The sequence below is a fragment of the Oryzias latipes genome, chromosome 4 (assembly GCF_053564925.1).
Source record: "Oryzias latipes strain Hd-rR chromosome 4, Olatipes_Hd-rR_3.1".
NCBI lineage: Eukaryota > Metazoa > Chordata > Actinopteri > Beloniformes > Adrianichthyidae > Oryzias > Oryzias latipes.
This window is the reverse complement of record NC_136240.1, coordinates 30,978,695-30,996,062: the sequence shown is the minus strand read 5'-3', so window position 1 is coordinate 30,996,062 and position 17,368 is coordinate 30,978,695. Positions and strand designations below refer to the sequence as shown.

The following is a 17,368-nucleotide window of genomic DNA, read 5'->3' as shown; positions in this document are numbered from 1 at the left end:
TTTTATTCTCTCACATAAGGAAGTTTTTTACTAAGGAGATCAATAAATCAATGAGTGAAACAAACAAACAAACAAAAAAGGTTCCTTTCAAATGTTCCTTTTGAAAATGAAAAAGCATTTCTGGTTTTGACTTTTAATTTTAATTATGCTACACAATCGCTTCCATAAGTGTGAAGACCCTGTGCTAAAGAATCCACATTCAGCGCATTCTTGACAAGCATTACTTGCCTGGTGTGTACATAGCATCATTGTTTCTAATACATAGACAATAATTCCACTCACTTTCTAAACCTGCTTATTCCTGTTCAGGGTCACAGGGATGCTGGAGTGTACCTCGCTACTGTCCGGCAATGATTGGGCACACCCTTGACAGATCACCTGTCCATTGCAGGGAATTACACAGACGTAACAGAAACAAATCTCAAACTAAACTGAAGGTCTGCAGTGAGCCCTAATAGGCTTCAATGTTCATCCACTGATAGACAATCAAAGAAATCATTGTAGAGCAAACAAAGAGTTTATGTGATCATTTTCCACATGAAAGTTGACCGTTTTTAATACGGCAAAAGTGTAATTTTTTTCTCTGAGGAAACTCTCCAGACTCTGATCCAAGACGCTCACCCTGAAATTCTTTAACAAGGGTGCACACTGACATCAAGTGGTCAGATGACAACTGTCAGCAGGCAAATCAAAAGGAGTAGAACAGAGCAGACATCTCAAGACCTCAGGTGAACTGCAAACACAGGTTTTCAGGCAGAAGCTCAAAATGTGAGGCATTCAGTTTACAGGGAACAACAAGGAAGTAATGTTGGATAATAATTAAAAAAAAAACATCAGCAGGAAACTTTAATTTTTTTGTTTTGTGCACAAATTTTGAAAAATTATTAAAGCCAAACTAACATTATAAAATAGTTTTCCAAAAGGAAAGGTTATGTTTTTTTGAAGATAAAAACTTAAGATTCAGCTGTAACATCTCAGCTTCTAAATGTGCTGCATGTGAAATCTGAAAAGAAAGCCTTTATTATCTGTATTTAAATCTGTTTTGAAATACTGTTTTTAATGCTTGCATGTTCCACTACTGTACACTACACAAAATAGGTTAGGTATATTGTGAAAATTTCAGTGGATGTCATTTACAGTGTTTGTTTCACTTCACAGATTTTGGGGATAGATAGTTGTTTTGGGGTGATTGACAAACCTCATTTTATGTTTTCCACATCATGATCTCACCATGTACAGGTACAGTCTGTTTTACTTATTGAGGCCAAAACCAAAACACTGTTGAAGAAAAACCTTTTCAATGTGGCGTGAATGTCAACATTCTGTGGATATAAAAGGACAATCGTCTGGACAATGCAGGTCAACCACCCTGTTCACTGATGAGCGGTCTCCCTCCACAGAAATGGTGTTGGTTAGCATTGCTGGAGAAGGCGAGGTGAGGTCAACATGGTTCTCAGGGTTGGCATTGGTGGACGAGGTACAACAGACTGGACTGGCAATTGCTAGTCAGTGCAAAACTGATGTAGTAATTTTAGCTGACCTAGTCACTGCACATTTTTACCTCAGAGACATCACAGAACCATCATCATCCCCCAATTCCACCAGCACACCCCAAACTTTCTGTTCATGGAGGAGAATACTCCACCACATGGTGCCAGAATTGTTAGAACTCGACTTAAGGAAGTGGGAGTACCTCATATGGTATGGCCAGCGATGACCCCTGACCTGAACCCCAAAGAGCTTGTCTGGGACCAGGTGAAGCAGAGACTGGATGATGGCACCCAACCCAAGTGACCTGGCAGAACTGTATGTTCTTGTGGAAGAGTGGAACACCTCAGAACATCATGAGGCTAGTGAGGAGCATCAGATGTCACTGTCAGGCTGTGATTGAGGCCCATGGTAAAAAACATCCCCTCAAGTGACATGGTCAATTTTTGTTATTTGGGGCCATATTTATTTTTGTCTTCATTTTGGGGGAAATAAATATCAAACTAATGAAAATTGTGTTTCTTCTCGTTCATTATTAATGATATCAAAGGGAACTTTTACATAATTCATTAGAATTTAGAACAAATAGAAGAAGCACTCATGTAAATAACAATATTCCTAACTTATTGTGAGTAATGTGGTTGATTTTTTTGTCCATCGTGCACAAACTCTGCACACAATAGCCACTTACTTCACACACTGTGTGGGATATAGGAGTTGCATTGATGTAAAGATGATTGAAATGCTTCAAACCTAAAACATCAGCTTGTCAGAATGTAAAGATTAGCTCTGGGAGACGGTTTTCTGGAGAGATTGAAAGGTTAAAGAAATGCATGGATTTACACTGGATTCTACAGTGTCATTCCTCCTTTAACTCTTCCAAACAGGACAAACCAAGACAGAACTGTGCTAACTGAGAAAATCCAAGCCTGCATCTTCATCTAACCTGTAAACCTACACATGTGTGCATCATCTCTGGGAGAATTCATTAAATGAATAAACTGGATGAAGTTTAAGACAAAAACACTGAAAGACTTCTGCATGAGAGAAACTGTGGGCCAGAGATGATGAAGATGAAGTGACGGTGTGTTTAAAGGTCTTTAAAGTCTTTAGTTCTGAAACCGTCTCCTTCCTTCTGGACTTTTGTGAGCATTTTATGTATAATTCAACTCAATGCGCAGAGATAAAAACCCAAATAAAGCCATGCTCTATAACCTCTTCACAGTACTTAAGTTTTAGTCATCAAATTAGTTTCCGTTGGTTTGGTGTCCCCTGAGCCATCTTTAGAAGGTCTGGATGAAAGCACTGCATTAATTTGGCCACTTATCAGTTAAATGACAGCTCCAAGTGACAGCCACGCACTTCTTAGCCTCCCCCGCATCGCTCCACTTCCTCTCTGCACTGATACAGTGTTTCCCATGTATTTATGTGGGCCGGCAGTGGCTCAGGCGGTTGAGCAGGTCGTCCAATGATCGAAGGGTCGGCGGTTCAATCCCCACTCCCCCCAGTCAACTGTTGTTGTGTCCTTGGGCAAGACACTTCACCCTCCTTGCCTCCAGTGTGGCTCCACTGGTGTGTGAATATGCATGAATGATCCCAGGGGCCGTAGGCGCAAACTGGCAGCCACGCCTCTGTCAGTCTGCCCCAGGGCAGCTGTGGCTACAACAGTAGCTACCATCACCAAGTATGAATGAGGAGTGAATGAATAATGGACACTTTGAGCGTCTGGAAAAGCGCAGATAAATCCAATCCATTATTATTATTATTATTATTATGTCCTTATGGTACTACAATGAAAAAATACATTAAAGTAACATTGAGGTTGATTTTGTGAGACTGTGCATGTTTCCTGCCTTGTTTGTTCATGGAAGTATCTGAAATTAAAGCTGCAGCTCTGATGGAAAACTGCAGGTTTGGAGGACTTACTTGAGCAGGGAGTGTTTGGGGAAATTGAAGGGGCCGTGAACCAAGCGGTCTACGTAGTTCAGGGAGATCTTCTGGATTTGCTCACAGAGGAACATGACGAAGTCATATTTGAAGACCATGAGGGTGTTGTCTGTGATGACAACAAGGCGCTCCTTTTCGTTGTTCCAGTGGTCCACTCTGAAACATTATCAGACACAAAAGGTTGGAAAGTTCACGTAAATCATATTTTACAGATGATGAAAGAGCATTAAAAAAAAAAGAGCATAGCATGGAAGTTCTGTGCTGTGCCATCATTACATAGTCTCTTCTAAAACAATAAACACAATCAGCACAGCAAAATCACTGCACTTTTAACTATTAACAAAACAAAATCAATACTAGAAATGTTGCCCAAAAATCCCTAATCTTTATTCATTCTCTGCTTATTGGATTTATAAAAAGATATTTCTTGGCAACACATCAATTCTGCAGTAAAGGATGAACCTTGAGGACATAAAAGCCCAAGTGGGCTCAGTTTGAATTTGAACTTGGCTCGATGTTTTATTCTTTTACTTCCACGGGTTTTTGTGCTTTCTGTTCTTTGCAAACTTGACAAAACTGCCTGTCAAAATTATTCTGCATTAAAAGGCAAATGTTTGTAATTTTGCATAAAGCTATTTGCAAGATATCCTAATTAAGAAACCATGACATCAGCAAATCATTGCAGGATTCACCAAAATACTACTGCAAACATCTGCTTCTCTGAACTTTTTATTCTCTCACATAAGGAAGTTTTTTACTAAGGAGATCAATAAATCAATGAGTGAAACAAACAAACAAAAAAGGGTTCCTTTTGGAGCTGCCTTTGTTCATTCAAACATTTGGCGCCTTATTTTACTTTTGTGAACTACAATTAAAAATTGGTTGTGTTATGAAAGAGTAGTATTTAACAATTTAGAGAAATAGATGTAAACAACTGTAAAGGATACACAGAGGTACACAGATCCACAGATATAAACTAAAGCTACAATCTCAGACTTTTTACACTTTTGTTGCTGTCTCCCACTCACCGGTTGGATTGCAAAATTTTAGACAGTTTCTTTGAAATGGTTCTGTCCTTTGTTTTTTTTAAATTTTAATTTCTTTACTAAAACCTAGAGTTACTTTCTGCATTCAAATCAGTGAACGCAACCATAAACTAGCTTGCGTGAAGCCACACCCTCTTCATTATCACAACCAGGCCTCTTCATGTTTTTTTTTATGATGAGTGTTCCGAGTTTTTTTTTCTAATGGCGTTGTTCCATCTACCCTCTTCAATAGAGCTGCAGTGAGGGGTGAAGGCACTGACAGGAACAGGGAGAGGATGGAAAAACTGGTGCAGAGATGCATTCTGGGATGTCCCCTAGAGTATGTGACTTTGGTGGGTGAGAAGAGAATGTTAGGGGAACTGGAATCCATTGTGGACCATCCTCTTCATCATCATCCTCTGCATGATACTGTGAGTGCACTGAGGAGCTCCTTCAGTCAGACGTTAACAGCTCGCTGCAGGAAGGAGCGCCTTCACACAGCTTTCTTCCTGTCAGCTATTAGACTCTTCAACTCCTCACTAGACAATAATTATCGTGATACATTTTTTAAGTGTATTTTAAGTGTTATTTATTTTCTTTTATAAATAAAGCTATGGTAAAAAGATAATTGTCCCCTTTGTGACATCAAATAAAGTGCTTTCTAAGCGTATTGTACATACAAACACACTTACATAAATGAATTAACAGAATTAAAGAAATAAATAATCCCTGTAGTGCTTAAATTCAAGTTTTCTTTATGTAATCCTTTTCAAAAGTCATCATTTGATTCCAAATTATTTTCAACAAGCATATGGTAATTTTAGTTTATGTTAGTTTATCTGCGCCACTATCGGTTTCCCATTATCTGTTATATCACAGTTTGTACCAGCCTGAAACCTGCAAATTGCCGTCCCTTCAGCTGCACGCTCCCATCTCTGACAAGGAGCTGCAAATGTGTGTGAAGGGAAACGGGAGGGGTAGTGGGCTCAGGCAGCAAGGTGAAAACCACGCACTAATTAGAACACGCTGCTCGTCACATACCACACACTGCAGTGTGTGAATGTGTGTAGGGATTAGGGTTGTGCCGATGGACGATGGTATCGTCCATCGTGATGGTTGACTGACATCCCGATGGAGAGACACCATCGTGGTGCCACGCCCCCGGCACGCTGCCAGTCGACACCAAAAGACACGGTTACATGTGCAAAATATCTTGATGGGATCAATGGTCGGATTAGAATCCAACCGTGTAGATGGGCCCAAAAAACTTTTTCAGATTATAAAAAACATTCACATGGGTCACACTTTCGGTCGGAATAAATCATTCGCACATGCGCAGCAGTGTTTTTAAAAACCGGAAGCGAAACTTAGTTCCGCCGAGCGGCTACATAGATAGATACGTCAGCTCGGTTATTTTATTATTATTAAACAAAATTATCTCCTAAACGTGCTTTTATTAATATTACGGTTATTATGAAGCGCCTGTTCGCTCATCATTTTAATACGTGTGGTCAGTGCTTTTTCTGTTGAAAAACGGAGCCGGAAGCCAGGATTAGCAGTATGCTAACACGGGATAACAACATTAGCATGAACATAAATCCATGCGTGAAACGCTACAATCTGCATCTTGGCTGCACGTAAATATGTGGGAATAACATTAGCCTTTATTTTGTTGGGACACGACTGGAAACACAAATGTTTGAACGGTTTCTAAGGACTGAGCGGCCTTTCTGCTTCGAAGCTTACACACTACGTTAGCTAGCGCTCCGAGCTCTGCCCCGACACACACTTTACCGGGAGACCCGCTTCTCCTAAATTCCGGTTGCTCTTTCACGCAGAGCTGCGGGACGGATCACAGTCCTAAATCTCCCACACGTAACAAAGCATCCTTACTTCCCCTAAAGCACAAAACTTTAAGTCCGTCTGCTCTGCTAGAGACACGGTCGCTCGCTCCACCGGTCTAATCAAACGCAGGACCGGACCACTTCTCTTCTATTTTGTTTATTTGATTTTTTTTTAAAGTCAATTCCCTCAGTTTAGACTGGATCATCGTGGATGAGTCATTATTTGGGAAATAAAATAAATAAAGTAAAATGACGAATGGCAATTATATATATATATATAAGAACGAAAAATTAAAAATAGCCCCCCCCTCCGACGATATCATCGTCCATCCTGATGGTTGACTGCAAACATCGTCAAGTGCCAATTTAGGGGACATAGCCCAACCCTAGTACTGACAATGTTTGGCTCCACGTATGCATGTCAGCAATCTTTCTCACATATAAAGAACAATAAGACCAACCTACGATCACGTTTAACGGATGAAAGTCTCAACGCCTGCATGAAGCTTACACTCACCACGTATCAACCAGACAAGACCATCAGCAAAACCATGCAGCACCAGAAGTCACATAATGGTAAGAAATACTCATTTATTAGCAACAGTCTAATGTAGCGTCCCTTTCCCACGCTGAGGCACGGAGAATTAACCTCTTTTAAGGTTCTTTATTCTGGTTACTGCAGGCCGTAACCAACGCCGTACAACTTATTCAGCAACTCCTGAATCTCCACCGCTGAGAGCTCCCCCCAACTTTTTATTTCCCTGCTCCCGTAAGTTAGATTAAAGGGTTCAATGATTAAAGGGGACTTGAATATCCTTTCAGTTAATTCCAAGAAAATTACAATGACACAAACTGTTCATTTAACAAATTTTCCCGAAAATTGTAAACTTTGATAAAGTAAGTTTAAAAAGAAGAAATAAAGTTGTCTGTTTTTGCAGGTCTTGGATCTAATTTGCATTATGCAACAACATCGAGTCATTTAAATTATTTGTAAGACTTTTTTGCTGCTGTGATGATTGATGCAAACACAAACTTTTTTTTCTATTCTTAGCTATAGTGCAAGTCTTTCTGTTGTTTCTGAGTTGATGACTGCACTCTGCATAAGTGTCCTGCAGAAAAGAGAATGTGATCTGAATCTGCAGTAGAAAATGCCAGGCTGGCATTATGAAGCTGAACAATAATCTCTGTTCAAATGAAAGCACAAATGCAAATGTACTCTACAGCTGAGAGAACATAAACATGTCTAACCCTTTAATTATTTATTTACTTTGAGCTTACCTTCTCCAAATATCATGTATACTTTAAATGTTTCAACTCGATCTACACCATGTTTAGTGAAAGGTTTATTTCTGTATTACCAAGAGGATCAATTTGACATTTTTGGCCTACTTAAAAATGTGTTCAACTGTTGAAATAATTTTCAACGTTACAGGGAGAGTGTGATGTCAGATGTTGGCCTATGATCCAAAACAACAGCTGGCTGATCATGAAACAACCAACTTTAAAAAAACTGAAACCTTAAGGTATTTTCTTGCTTTCAATTAGTCTTTCTGCTGCTGGTTATAACGCAGGACAACATTTTAGCAGGAGGGACCTCGGCGAATAGACAGCATTGTGAGCTAGAGCATCTTCATCACAACTACTTTTTCTTTCAGCTGTTCCCTGTAGGGGGCGCCACAGCTGCCTTCACCTAACCCTCTCCTCTGCATCCTCCTCACTAACACAAACCATCCTCATGTCCTCTTTCAACACATCAATCAACCTCCTCCTTGGTCTTCCTCATTCCTGGCATCTCCAAACCTCATCCTTTTACCAGCATCATCACTGTTCCTCCTCCCAATGTGTCCAAACCATCTTAATCTGCTTCCATGCATTTATCTGTGTCCTTGGGCAGGACACTTGCGCCTCCCTGTCTCCAGTGTGGCTCCACTGGTGTGTGCATGTGTTTGAATGTCCCAATGATGGTCAGTGTGCGCACACTGGCAGCCACGCCACTATCCTCCTGCCCCAGGTCAGCTGTGGCTACATCAGTAGCTTACCATTACCAATTATTAATTAGGATTGAAAGAATATTGGACAAACATTGTAAGAGCTTTGAGCGTCTGGAAAAGCACAGATAAATCTAACCCATTGTTATTTTTTTAACTCCAAAACATATAGGATGATCTGTTCCTCTGATGGATTCATTCCCGATTCTATCCATCCTCTCCAGACTTCTTCATCCAAGCCACAGCTTCTCTTTCTGTATTCTGTCAGACTTTCTCTGGATCTACAAAGACACAACGCAGCTCCTTCTGACCATCTCTGTTCTTCTCCAGAAGCTTCCTCAAAGCAAATATAGCATCTGTGCTTTTCTTCCTTTGTGTGAAACACACTGTTGCTCACAAATGCTCTCTTCTGACCTCAGAGTCTAGCTTCCACTACTCTTTCCTACAACTTTATTGTGAGACTCATCAGCATAAATCCTCTGTAGTTTCTACAACTCTGCATATTTCAGAGGTCAGGCTAAAGCAGGTTTGTTCTTATTTTGTAGGAGAGTCAATAATTGCTCAATAAATGACCATCCTGTTGTTTGGATTATAGGTGAACATCTGGGTGACGTTTTGCCAATGAGCAAATGTTTTCTCTGGAACATCGTGACAAGTATGTTATAACATATCAGACTGACGTGGCCCTGCGACAGACTGGCGGCCTGTCTAGGTTGTACCGCACCTTCGCCCAACTTAGCCAAGGTAGGCCCTGGCAGCCCAGTGACTCTGACAAGGATTCAGCAGGTTAAGGAAATAGATGGATCTGACTGACATCAGACAGACGTGTTGTTTTGAATTTCAGATGGCAATTCTTCATGTTTTGATTTAGGTCACACTTTGGAGTCGTAGTTAGTATCCTTCCTAATTTTTTGATCTTTTCTGAACTCGTATGACACATTGGTCAGCAATGTTGTGAAGGGCTTTTATTTTGCAGTCTAGTGTTAGTCCAGAGGTTTAGATTCCGCAGAAAAGGTTGTTTATGTTCACACATGGACACCATGTGATTATAGACTGTAAGAGTTTAACTGTCCTAACCGTGACCCTGGCAATCACCATGCGATATGAAAACCAGATTTTGTTTGTATTACAAAAGTGTTTAGGCCAGAGGTAAAGAAAAAATAAACTGGCTAATTGTAAGACCGTTTGGATAAATTAGTCCGACTGTATTGAATGTTTGGGATGTTTTTCAGAAAAGTGACAAAACATTTTGGTTAGTATTCTCACTATAAAGAAAATGTCCTATGCCTACACACACAGAGCAGTGCAACCCCGTTCTGCATCTAACGGCTCGCTGAGCTGACAGTTTTAAATGTGATAGCAGCTGGCAGCCAAAGGCCAGGAGAAAAAGACAGGTCAGTGAACAGCTCCAAGATCATAGGAAAGGTGTGGGTGAAGATCTTCAACTGCACTCTTGAAATGAGCTCAGTCTAACATGAGACGAGCTCTGGGACTTTACAGAAGTTTTTGCAGAGATGGAGCGTGGGTGTGCTCGCTCTGACTCGGGTTAGGAAGAAGACCCTGAGAAGTGAAGATGCATGTTCGGTTGACAAGTTAATGACTCGTGTACGTCAATGTGACACAAGTCACCTTTGTTTCGGCATTTTGCTGCATAACACAAGCAAAGGTTTGTTTTCACAAGCCAAGTGGATGGTGTGGATTTCAGGTGAGGCTTCCACGTGTAACACATTTAACTTCATGCTCTCATGAACTCACTCTGCCATCAGCCAGACGCTCTGCACATTGCCGTCCTCCTCCTTATTCACCAGAGCTTCAACGTCTTTTATGGCTTGATTTAGAGTGCCGGGCTGCAGAGACAGAAGTGAAGAAAGTTTCATGTCTGATTAATCAAAGCATCTGAACACAAATGAGGACGACGCAGCACAAAATTCAGAGCTCAACCTGTCCGCTTTGAGTATTTCCTCTGTACTACTCCATCCTGGGACTTGGTTTCATTATTTCAATGCCAAGTTGGAAAATTTACAAAGATTATGAGTTCATGCTGAGGACTCTTCTAATCTGAGCCTGGTACTGCGTCGGACTGAAAATATGGGATGCATTCCAATTGTAACACCCCCCCCCCCAAAAAAAAAAAAAGAAAAGAAAGAAAAGCACAGCAGTCCTGCACAGATACCTTTGAGATGGAAATTCCTGAAGTGGGAGGACAAAAATACTTTTCTCAGAAAGCTCATGGGGACAAAAGAGCTCAGTGAGGCCAGCTTGATTTAGGTACATTAAGAAGACGTCACGGATTTCTACCTTAGATTTTATTAAGTTACATTTCCTTTAGTAACATTCAAAAAATATATATATTTCTGAGAAAATTTAGTCTTTTAACAATAATGTCTACCTTTATTCAAGTGGATTTGGGTTGAAGAATAAAAATATTTTCCTCTGTAAACCCTACTAGACCGTATTTAAATACCAACTCTATTGTTTTAACATTTTTTTTATTAATGATTATAACCATAATGTAACCTCAAAGATTATAATGATTACAAAGATTATAAAACCATTTCGTTGATTTCTAAATTGATTGTTTATTTTGTTAAGTTATAAATAATAAAACGAATTGTGTTGAACGTATATAATTTACTTTCTTTATTATCATTCTAACTTATTTTAAAACTGCATTTGATCTCTGTTGACCTACAAATTGCAGATTGTTGTGTTGGGGTTTTTTCTTCTGCACATACCATCTGGAGGAAGGAGATTCTGAGAAAGCAGAAGGAGTCTGGAAAACAAGCTGATTAGGACACAACTCAGATCTGCAAACCGATACTGCCATGTCTACAGCAAAAAGTTTAAACGAGTGTATTGTTAACCACTGACGTTGCATCTCTTAGACCATTTATTCTTTTTTGTAACCTGGGCAACCCAATTCTTAATAAAAAGACAAGGACGGGCCAACTTTCTCAGAGCTGCATGAGCAGATGACTGAGCGTGTCTGTCTCGGCTCTCCTCGCGATAAATCGTACTCGACTCCTGCCTGTAAAGGTCTTCTCTGACCTCATGAAGACCGTGGCCTCGGCCGGTGCGCTTTAGTAATCGGCCACTTGAGGCTCCTCTCACCGACTGGGAACCCAAAGGTTGAGGAAACTCCGAGGAACAGACCAGTCAGTAGTGGTGAGTAACAGATGATCTAGTGAGTAAAATGAGTTGTGAGAGTGAATATCTCACGTGTTGAGAATTCCAACCTAAAGCGGTTGTGGCACAATGCCTGATAAGTCGATACACTTGGTAAAACGTGTCCTCCCCACTGAGGTGAGGGTTAGGGTTAACCCTAACCCTATTTTTGAGTGATTCTGAAGCATGTAGAACAGTGTTAAGGGTTAGAACATCAAATTAAAGAGTCGCCGTTCGAGTAGCTTTAGGTGGCCTAATTCTTGTACCCTTGACTGAACCCATCTGGATAAGGTAATTGATCCAGAGGGAGATCCCTGTAAAATGATATTGCTGTATTCCCCTGGATGTCCCAAAGCACCATGGCCAGTTAGTGGTCAAAACAAAATGTTAAGATCTAATGGTGTGTCACAGTTATGATGAGGTGTACTATTACTGGTCTTAAGATATTGCATCTGGACCTCCACACAACGTTCCAGAAAATCTATTGGCTAAAGCGTCATTGGGGCTCACAAAACAAGAAAGTAAAATGAAACACCTGTAAGTCTCAGACTAAGAGAAAATTCTGCTGTCTAAGAAGGAGCAGCTACACCTGAACCAACAGCACCAACTCCTAAACTGTTTGATAATCCACCTTCTTATAAGCCTGACATTTTTGTTGACCTCTAAATTAGAATAGAAGTGTTGTGATGTTACTTTGTAAAGGAGTGGGGGGATTGAGGATGAACGCATTAGTGTTACCCTGAATTTACACTGATCTGTCTACAGTGCATCTCTGTTGCGTTGTATGAGGAGTCTGTCTCATGACCGTCAGTTCATTTACATTGACTCCATTGCGTCTCCGGTCCCCCCTCCCACATGGATTCCAGAGGACTGGTTTTTCCTGTCACTCCCGCGTTGGGTTGCTCGTCTTGTTCTCTTTGCTCATTCAACACTTAAATGATCAAAGGCTACTCTCTCCTTCCTAACTGAGTCTTTGTAAAATACATATTCTGTGTCATACATGATGTTATGTTTTTGAACATCTACAATTAAACTTTCCTCTTTCATTGTGGTTTTATCCGCAATGTGAACTTTTGTTATTGCGTGAGCAACAGAGACGCAACGCAGACGAACCACAGATGCACCCCAGACAGACCGCAGATGCACCGCAGATGCATCGCAGACGGACCGCAGACGCATCGCAGACGGACCGCAGACGGACCAGTGGAAATCAGCCTTTAGTTAAACTGCTGCACCAGCTGCATGTGCCAGAGCTCCGCACAGACGGAATATGTGTGTGTGTGTGACTACAAGAGAGACGGGGGAAAAAAAAGAAAAACATAACTATTAACTGCACTAGTTATATATTAAATAACTCATTTCAGTGAAATGGTTTATTTTGTTTAGTGTTAAATGTACCTAAGTTGTTGTATTGTGTGTTTTTGTTTAATTTTGGGAGAACTGTTAAAGGTTATTGTTTGGGTTATCCTGTGTTTTGTCTGTGTTTTAGCAAACCAGCTGTGGTTTTGTGTGTAAATTGTGCTTTTGTTTTAATTGGTTTGAAGCAAAATGGCAAATACAAAAATAAATAAAAATCATTGTGTCTATCATCCTCAAAGTGCAGGCCTAGTGAAAAGAATGAATGGAACAATTAAAAAGACGTCTAAGAATATACGTGGCAGAAGCAGGACAACAATGGACTAGATGCTTAGACTCAGTAAAGTCGTATTTCAATTTTGCCCCAAATGTCACCGAAACATTACGCCTCAGAGAATATTGTACGGAAGACCTTATCACTCATTTATGTTTGATAAACCTACTGAAATAACTGATGAGTCTGACTCAGCAGAATACATGACTAAAGTGTTACAATACAAAGAAATCCAATAGAGCAGGGGTCGGGAACCTTTTTGGCCAAGAGAGCCATAAACGCCACATATTTTAAAAATGTAATTTCGAAAGAGCCATACAATAATGTAGTGTCCCTTTCCCACACTGAGGCACGGAGACGTAACCTCTTTTAAGGTTCTTTATTCTGGTTACTGCAGACCGCAACAAACGCCGTACAATAAATTCAGCAACTCCTGAATCTCTCCCGCTGAGACGAGAGCGCTTCTCCCAACTTTATATTCCCCTGCTCCCGCCCTCCCATTTCCCTTATTCGGCCCATAGCTGAACCCCATTGGTCCAAATTACCTAACAACAGGCTGAGCGACAGGACTGAGAGCCAATCAGATCTCTGCTTGATGCGTTCAATGAACCCCAGAACTTTTAACGCGGCCCAACAGCCACCCAGTCCAAGTCAGTATGCAACGATATGTTTAAAACTAAATATACAAATGAATATGTGTATTTGATGTAATTTCAACATTTTTAAAGTACAATAAGTCTGTGGATTATTTTTAATAACATTGTTGTGCTGTTGCTAATAAATGATGAGTATTTCTCGTGGTAGTTTTGCTGATGGTCTAGTCTGGTTGGTTGATCCATGGTGAGTTTCTGCTTCATGCAGGCGTTGAGACTTTAAACGTAATCTGAATGTTCTGTAGATGTGAGAAAAACTGCTCACATGCAGACGCGGAGCCAAACACACACTCACACGCTGCAGTGAGTGACGGGCAGCAGGTTTTACGTTTTTACAATCCCAGCGCGATTCACCTGCTGCCTTTCCCCACAACGCTCCACCCCCACCCTCTGCTTTCTTCCTCACACATCCCGTCCCCGCAACTGCGCACTCTTTCTCAGAGACGGGAGCGCACAGTTTTAGGCACGGCAATTCACAGGTTTCCAGCTGGTAGAAACTTTGTCAAACAAAAGATAATAGTAAACTGATAATGCTGGCGCAGATTTTTCTCTCCAAGCATCAATACTACTGCGCGCCTCTGGCATCGCATCGCGCCCGAGAAGGACTGGTCTAATGAAAAAAAAAAAAAAAAGTCTAATTAAAGATTTGTCTGCGAGCCACATGTGACCATCAAAAGAGCCATATATGGCTCGCGAGCCATAGGTTCCCGACCCCTGCAATAGAGTAACCACATGCCTGACCCCCCTGTTGCATTACAGGAGGACAAACTGATCCAAGTGAGAGATTACGTACTGGAACAGATGATGAATTGGAAGACCTGGTATAGGGATTGTGATTCCTATTTTATAGCATTTTGAAGCAAAACAATTAAATACTGAAGCCCCTACCAAAGACACGACCACCCAAGCTATGAGCCCGTTGACAAGAGTTATTGGAATGAAAGTCCTTAACGTACAACAAGTAACTGTAACCGGAGTAACAGCATGTGCATTATTGTACTCAGCTCCTGTCTCTGTTAATACTGTCTTGTGTTTTCAGAATTAACCTTGACAAATCTTTACTCATACTTGAGTCAGTGTTTGAAAAAAAAACTACTTTTCCTCCTTTTACTCGGGAAATACTTTAAACTACTGCAACTTTTACTCAAGTATAGTTTTCTGTACTTCTGTTGCCAATGTGAGACCTTTAATTTGCAGAACTGATGTTGGATCCTGTCGTTTTGATGAAGATCACATAGTGTTGATAGTGAATAATTCTCAGATCTGAGCTGATAAAGATGCCTGGTCCGGTGCAGCAACAGACCTGTAACTTTCTTCATAGGAAATCTACACCATTGCTGGTGTCAGAAGAGAAATAATATCTTAAAATAACAGTGGAGAATAACTAATGACTTCTGTTGTGTAACTTTTAAAAGTGCTCTAAATGATACGTTTCTTTAAAGTCACTTTTTTAAAACGAAACAGAAAAACTGATAAAAACAAATTTAGAAAAGGAAATTAACATTTTGCATAGAAATTTGTATTAAACTTCCAAACAGAAGTTGAACCCATGTAACAGCACAACAAACACTTAACTCACTGCAAGAATTTGAGTTTCTGTTCTGCTAATCTTGAGGCGGGTTTGGGTGTCTGTCAAGCATGACTTCACTGTGACGTCCTACTGTGACCTGTGTTGAATAGTTTCACTGAGGTCACTCAAAGCCAGTAGAAATGCTGGATGAACGAGAAGAACCACCTGATGTGATCACTAAAGGACAGCCTTCCAGAAAACCTAAACTAGTTTCCTTATCTTATCTGCCTTCATATTTCACATTTTATATCATTTTGTTAGCTCAAGTTCTTGTTTAGTACATTTACCCGCAAAACGAAGAACTTCTTGAATTTAAAGTTCATCAGGGAAGACTCCGCGGAGAGCTTGTCGAGCTTTGCGCGCACCGTTGCGCACGCAGACTGCAGCTCCTCCGCGTCCTTTGCGCGTTCCGAGTCCTGCTGGGCCCCGGTGGGGGGGCTGAGCTGACTCTGTTCTGCAGGTGTTCCCTTCTCTTCGGTTTCCATGCTTGGAGTTTCACAACAGCCCTGTGAGAGAAACGTAAAACACGAACACCAGCAGTTCAGTCTGGAAACCACCAACGTGAAAGTTCCCCCGTGACAGGTCAACCCCCACTCCTCAAACGCATAACATCACTGCTGGAACTGACAGCCCACACTTACCGCTGAAATCCGACACAGATGATGGACCCCGACTGATGAAGTGAGCTGGAGCTACAGGTGAGTGACTTCCGTGTTCCGGGTCCGCGGTGCTTGAGGGCGTGTCGCGCTGCAGCATCTCTGCAGACAGATGTGACTCGCCAACCCAGTCTGACTCGCACCTGCAAGTCTGCGTCCTCCTCATGCAGCTTGACTGTTCAATTATGTGACATCATTCACGTGCTTCTTTACTGAGATGATTGTATTTTAACCACAAGAGGTTCAGATTCTGTAGGTTTGTATTTTTTTTACATGTCTGCACATTAAATATGGAAGCGTTTCTGTAGCATAATTAAAAATAAGAGTCAAAACCAGAAATGCTTATTCATTTTCAAAAAGCTGCATTTGTTGACTCAAAATTAAAATGAAAAAGCAATCCTGCATTTATTAAAATGATCATGAAAATGGTATTTGACATTTCATTTTCAAAAAGTTCTCTGGTAAATCTGTAGAAAAATTCATTTCGAAATGTCTAATTTGACAATTAAAATAAATTAACAGAAATGCTTTATCATTTTCAAAATGTAACTGCATCAAACGACTCAAAATTAAAACGAAAATCAATATTTCAAAATACTTTTTCATTTTATACTTTAAAACCGCTTATTCTGTCATAATTAAAACAAAAAGGCATTTGCGTTTTCACATCCTCCCTGCAAAAAGTGTCTCATAATTCAATTCCACTTAGCATTTCCAGTGGGGAGACGGGGCGAAGTATATGAAAAAGCATTTTGGTGGATTGTTTTTTCATTTTAATTTTGAGTCATTTGATGCAGCTTCATATTGAAAATGAAAAAGCATTTCTGGTTTTGACTTTTATTTATAATTATGCTACACAATCGCTTCCATAGGTAAAAACTTCACACTTAAAAAGCCAAATTGTTTGTTTTTTTGACCTTCAGTGGGAACTAACTTTTATCTGGGTTATTTTAACTCAGGAAAAATAAACTAAAGAAAATAAACATAAATTGGGTTAAAATGTAAACACTATAACCCAAAGAATTTGTATTGCTTCAAAAAGTGACCCAAAAATATGTCCCAGCATAAATAACCCAATGTTTAAAAAGTGTGCAGGCCTTGTACATGTAGAGGGTGCAGGCTCTTCTACTGCAGCAGAGGGACATTCATCCATTTCTTAACTCCCTATATCCCTTTCAGCGTCACGGGGTAATTCCTGGACAGGTTGCCAGTCTGTCATAGGGCACACAATCAAACCCTCACACCTATGGATGCTTTAGTCTCAATCTATGAGCATGTTTTTGGACTGTGGGAAGCCGGAGCGCCTGGAGAAAACCTATGCATGCACAGGGAGTATGTTCAAACTCCACACAGAAACATCCCAAGCCGGGATTTGAACCAGGGACTTCTCACTGTGAGGCAA

General features: G+C 40.6%; 1 protein-coding gene across 1 annotated transcript in view; it reads right to left on the bottom strand.

The window, feature by feature from the left end:
• tprg1 (tumor protein p63 regulated 1) overlaps nt 1–16,128 on the bottom strand; it is a 31,489-nt gene extending 15,361 nt beyond the window's left edge. The window contains exons 1-4 of the mRNA XM_004068296.5: nt 15,952–16,128; nt 15,598–15,816; nt 10,048–10,139; nt 3,415–3,591 (exon numbers count right to left, since the gene is read on the bottom strand). Coding sequence (XP_004068344.1) covers nt 3,415–3,591; nt 10,048–10,139; nt 15,598–15,795 — 467 coding nt within the window. The 5' untranslated portion in view covers nt 15,796–15,816; nt 15,952–16,128. The remainder of the gene's footprint in view (nt 1–3,414; nt 3,592–10,047; nt 10,140–15,597; nt 15,817–15,951) is intronic.
• Between the last annotated feature and the right edge of the window lie 1,240 nt (nt 16,129–17,368).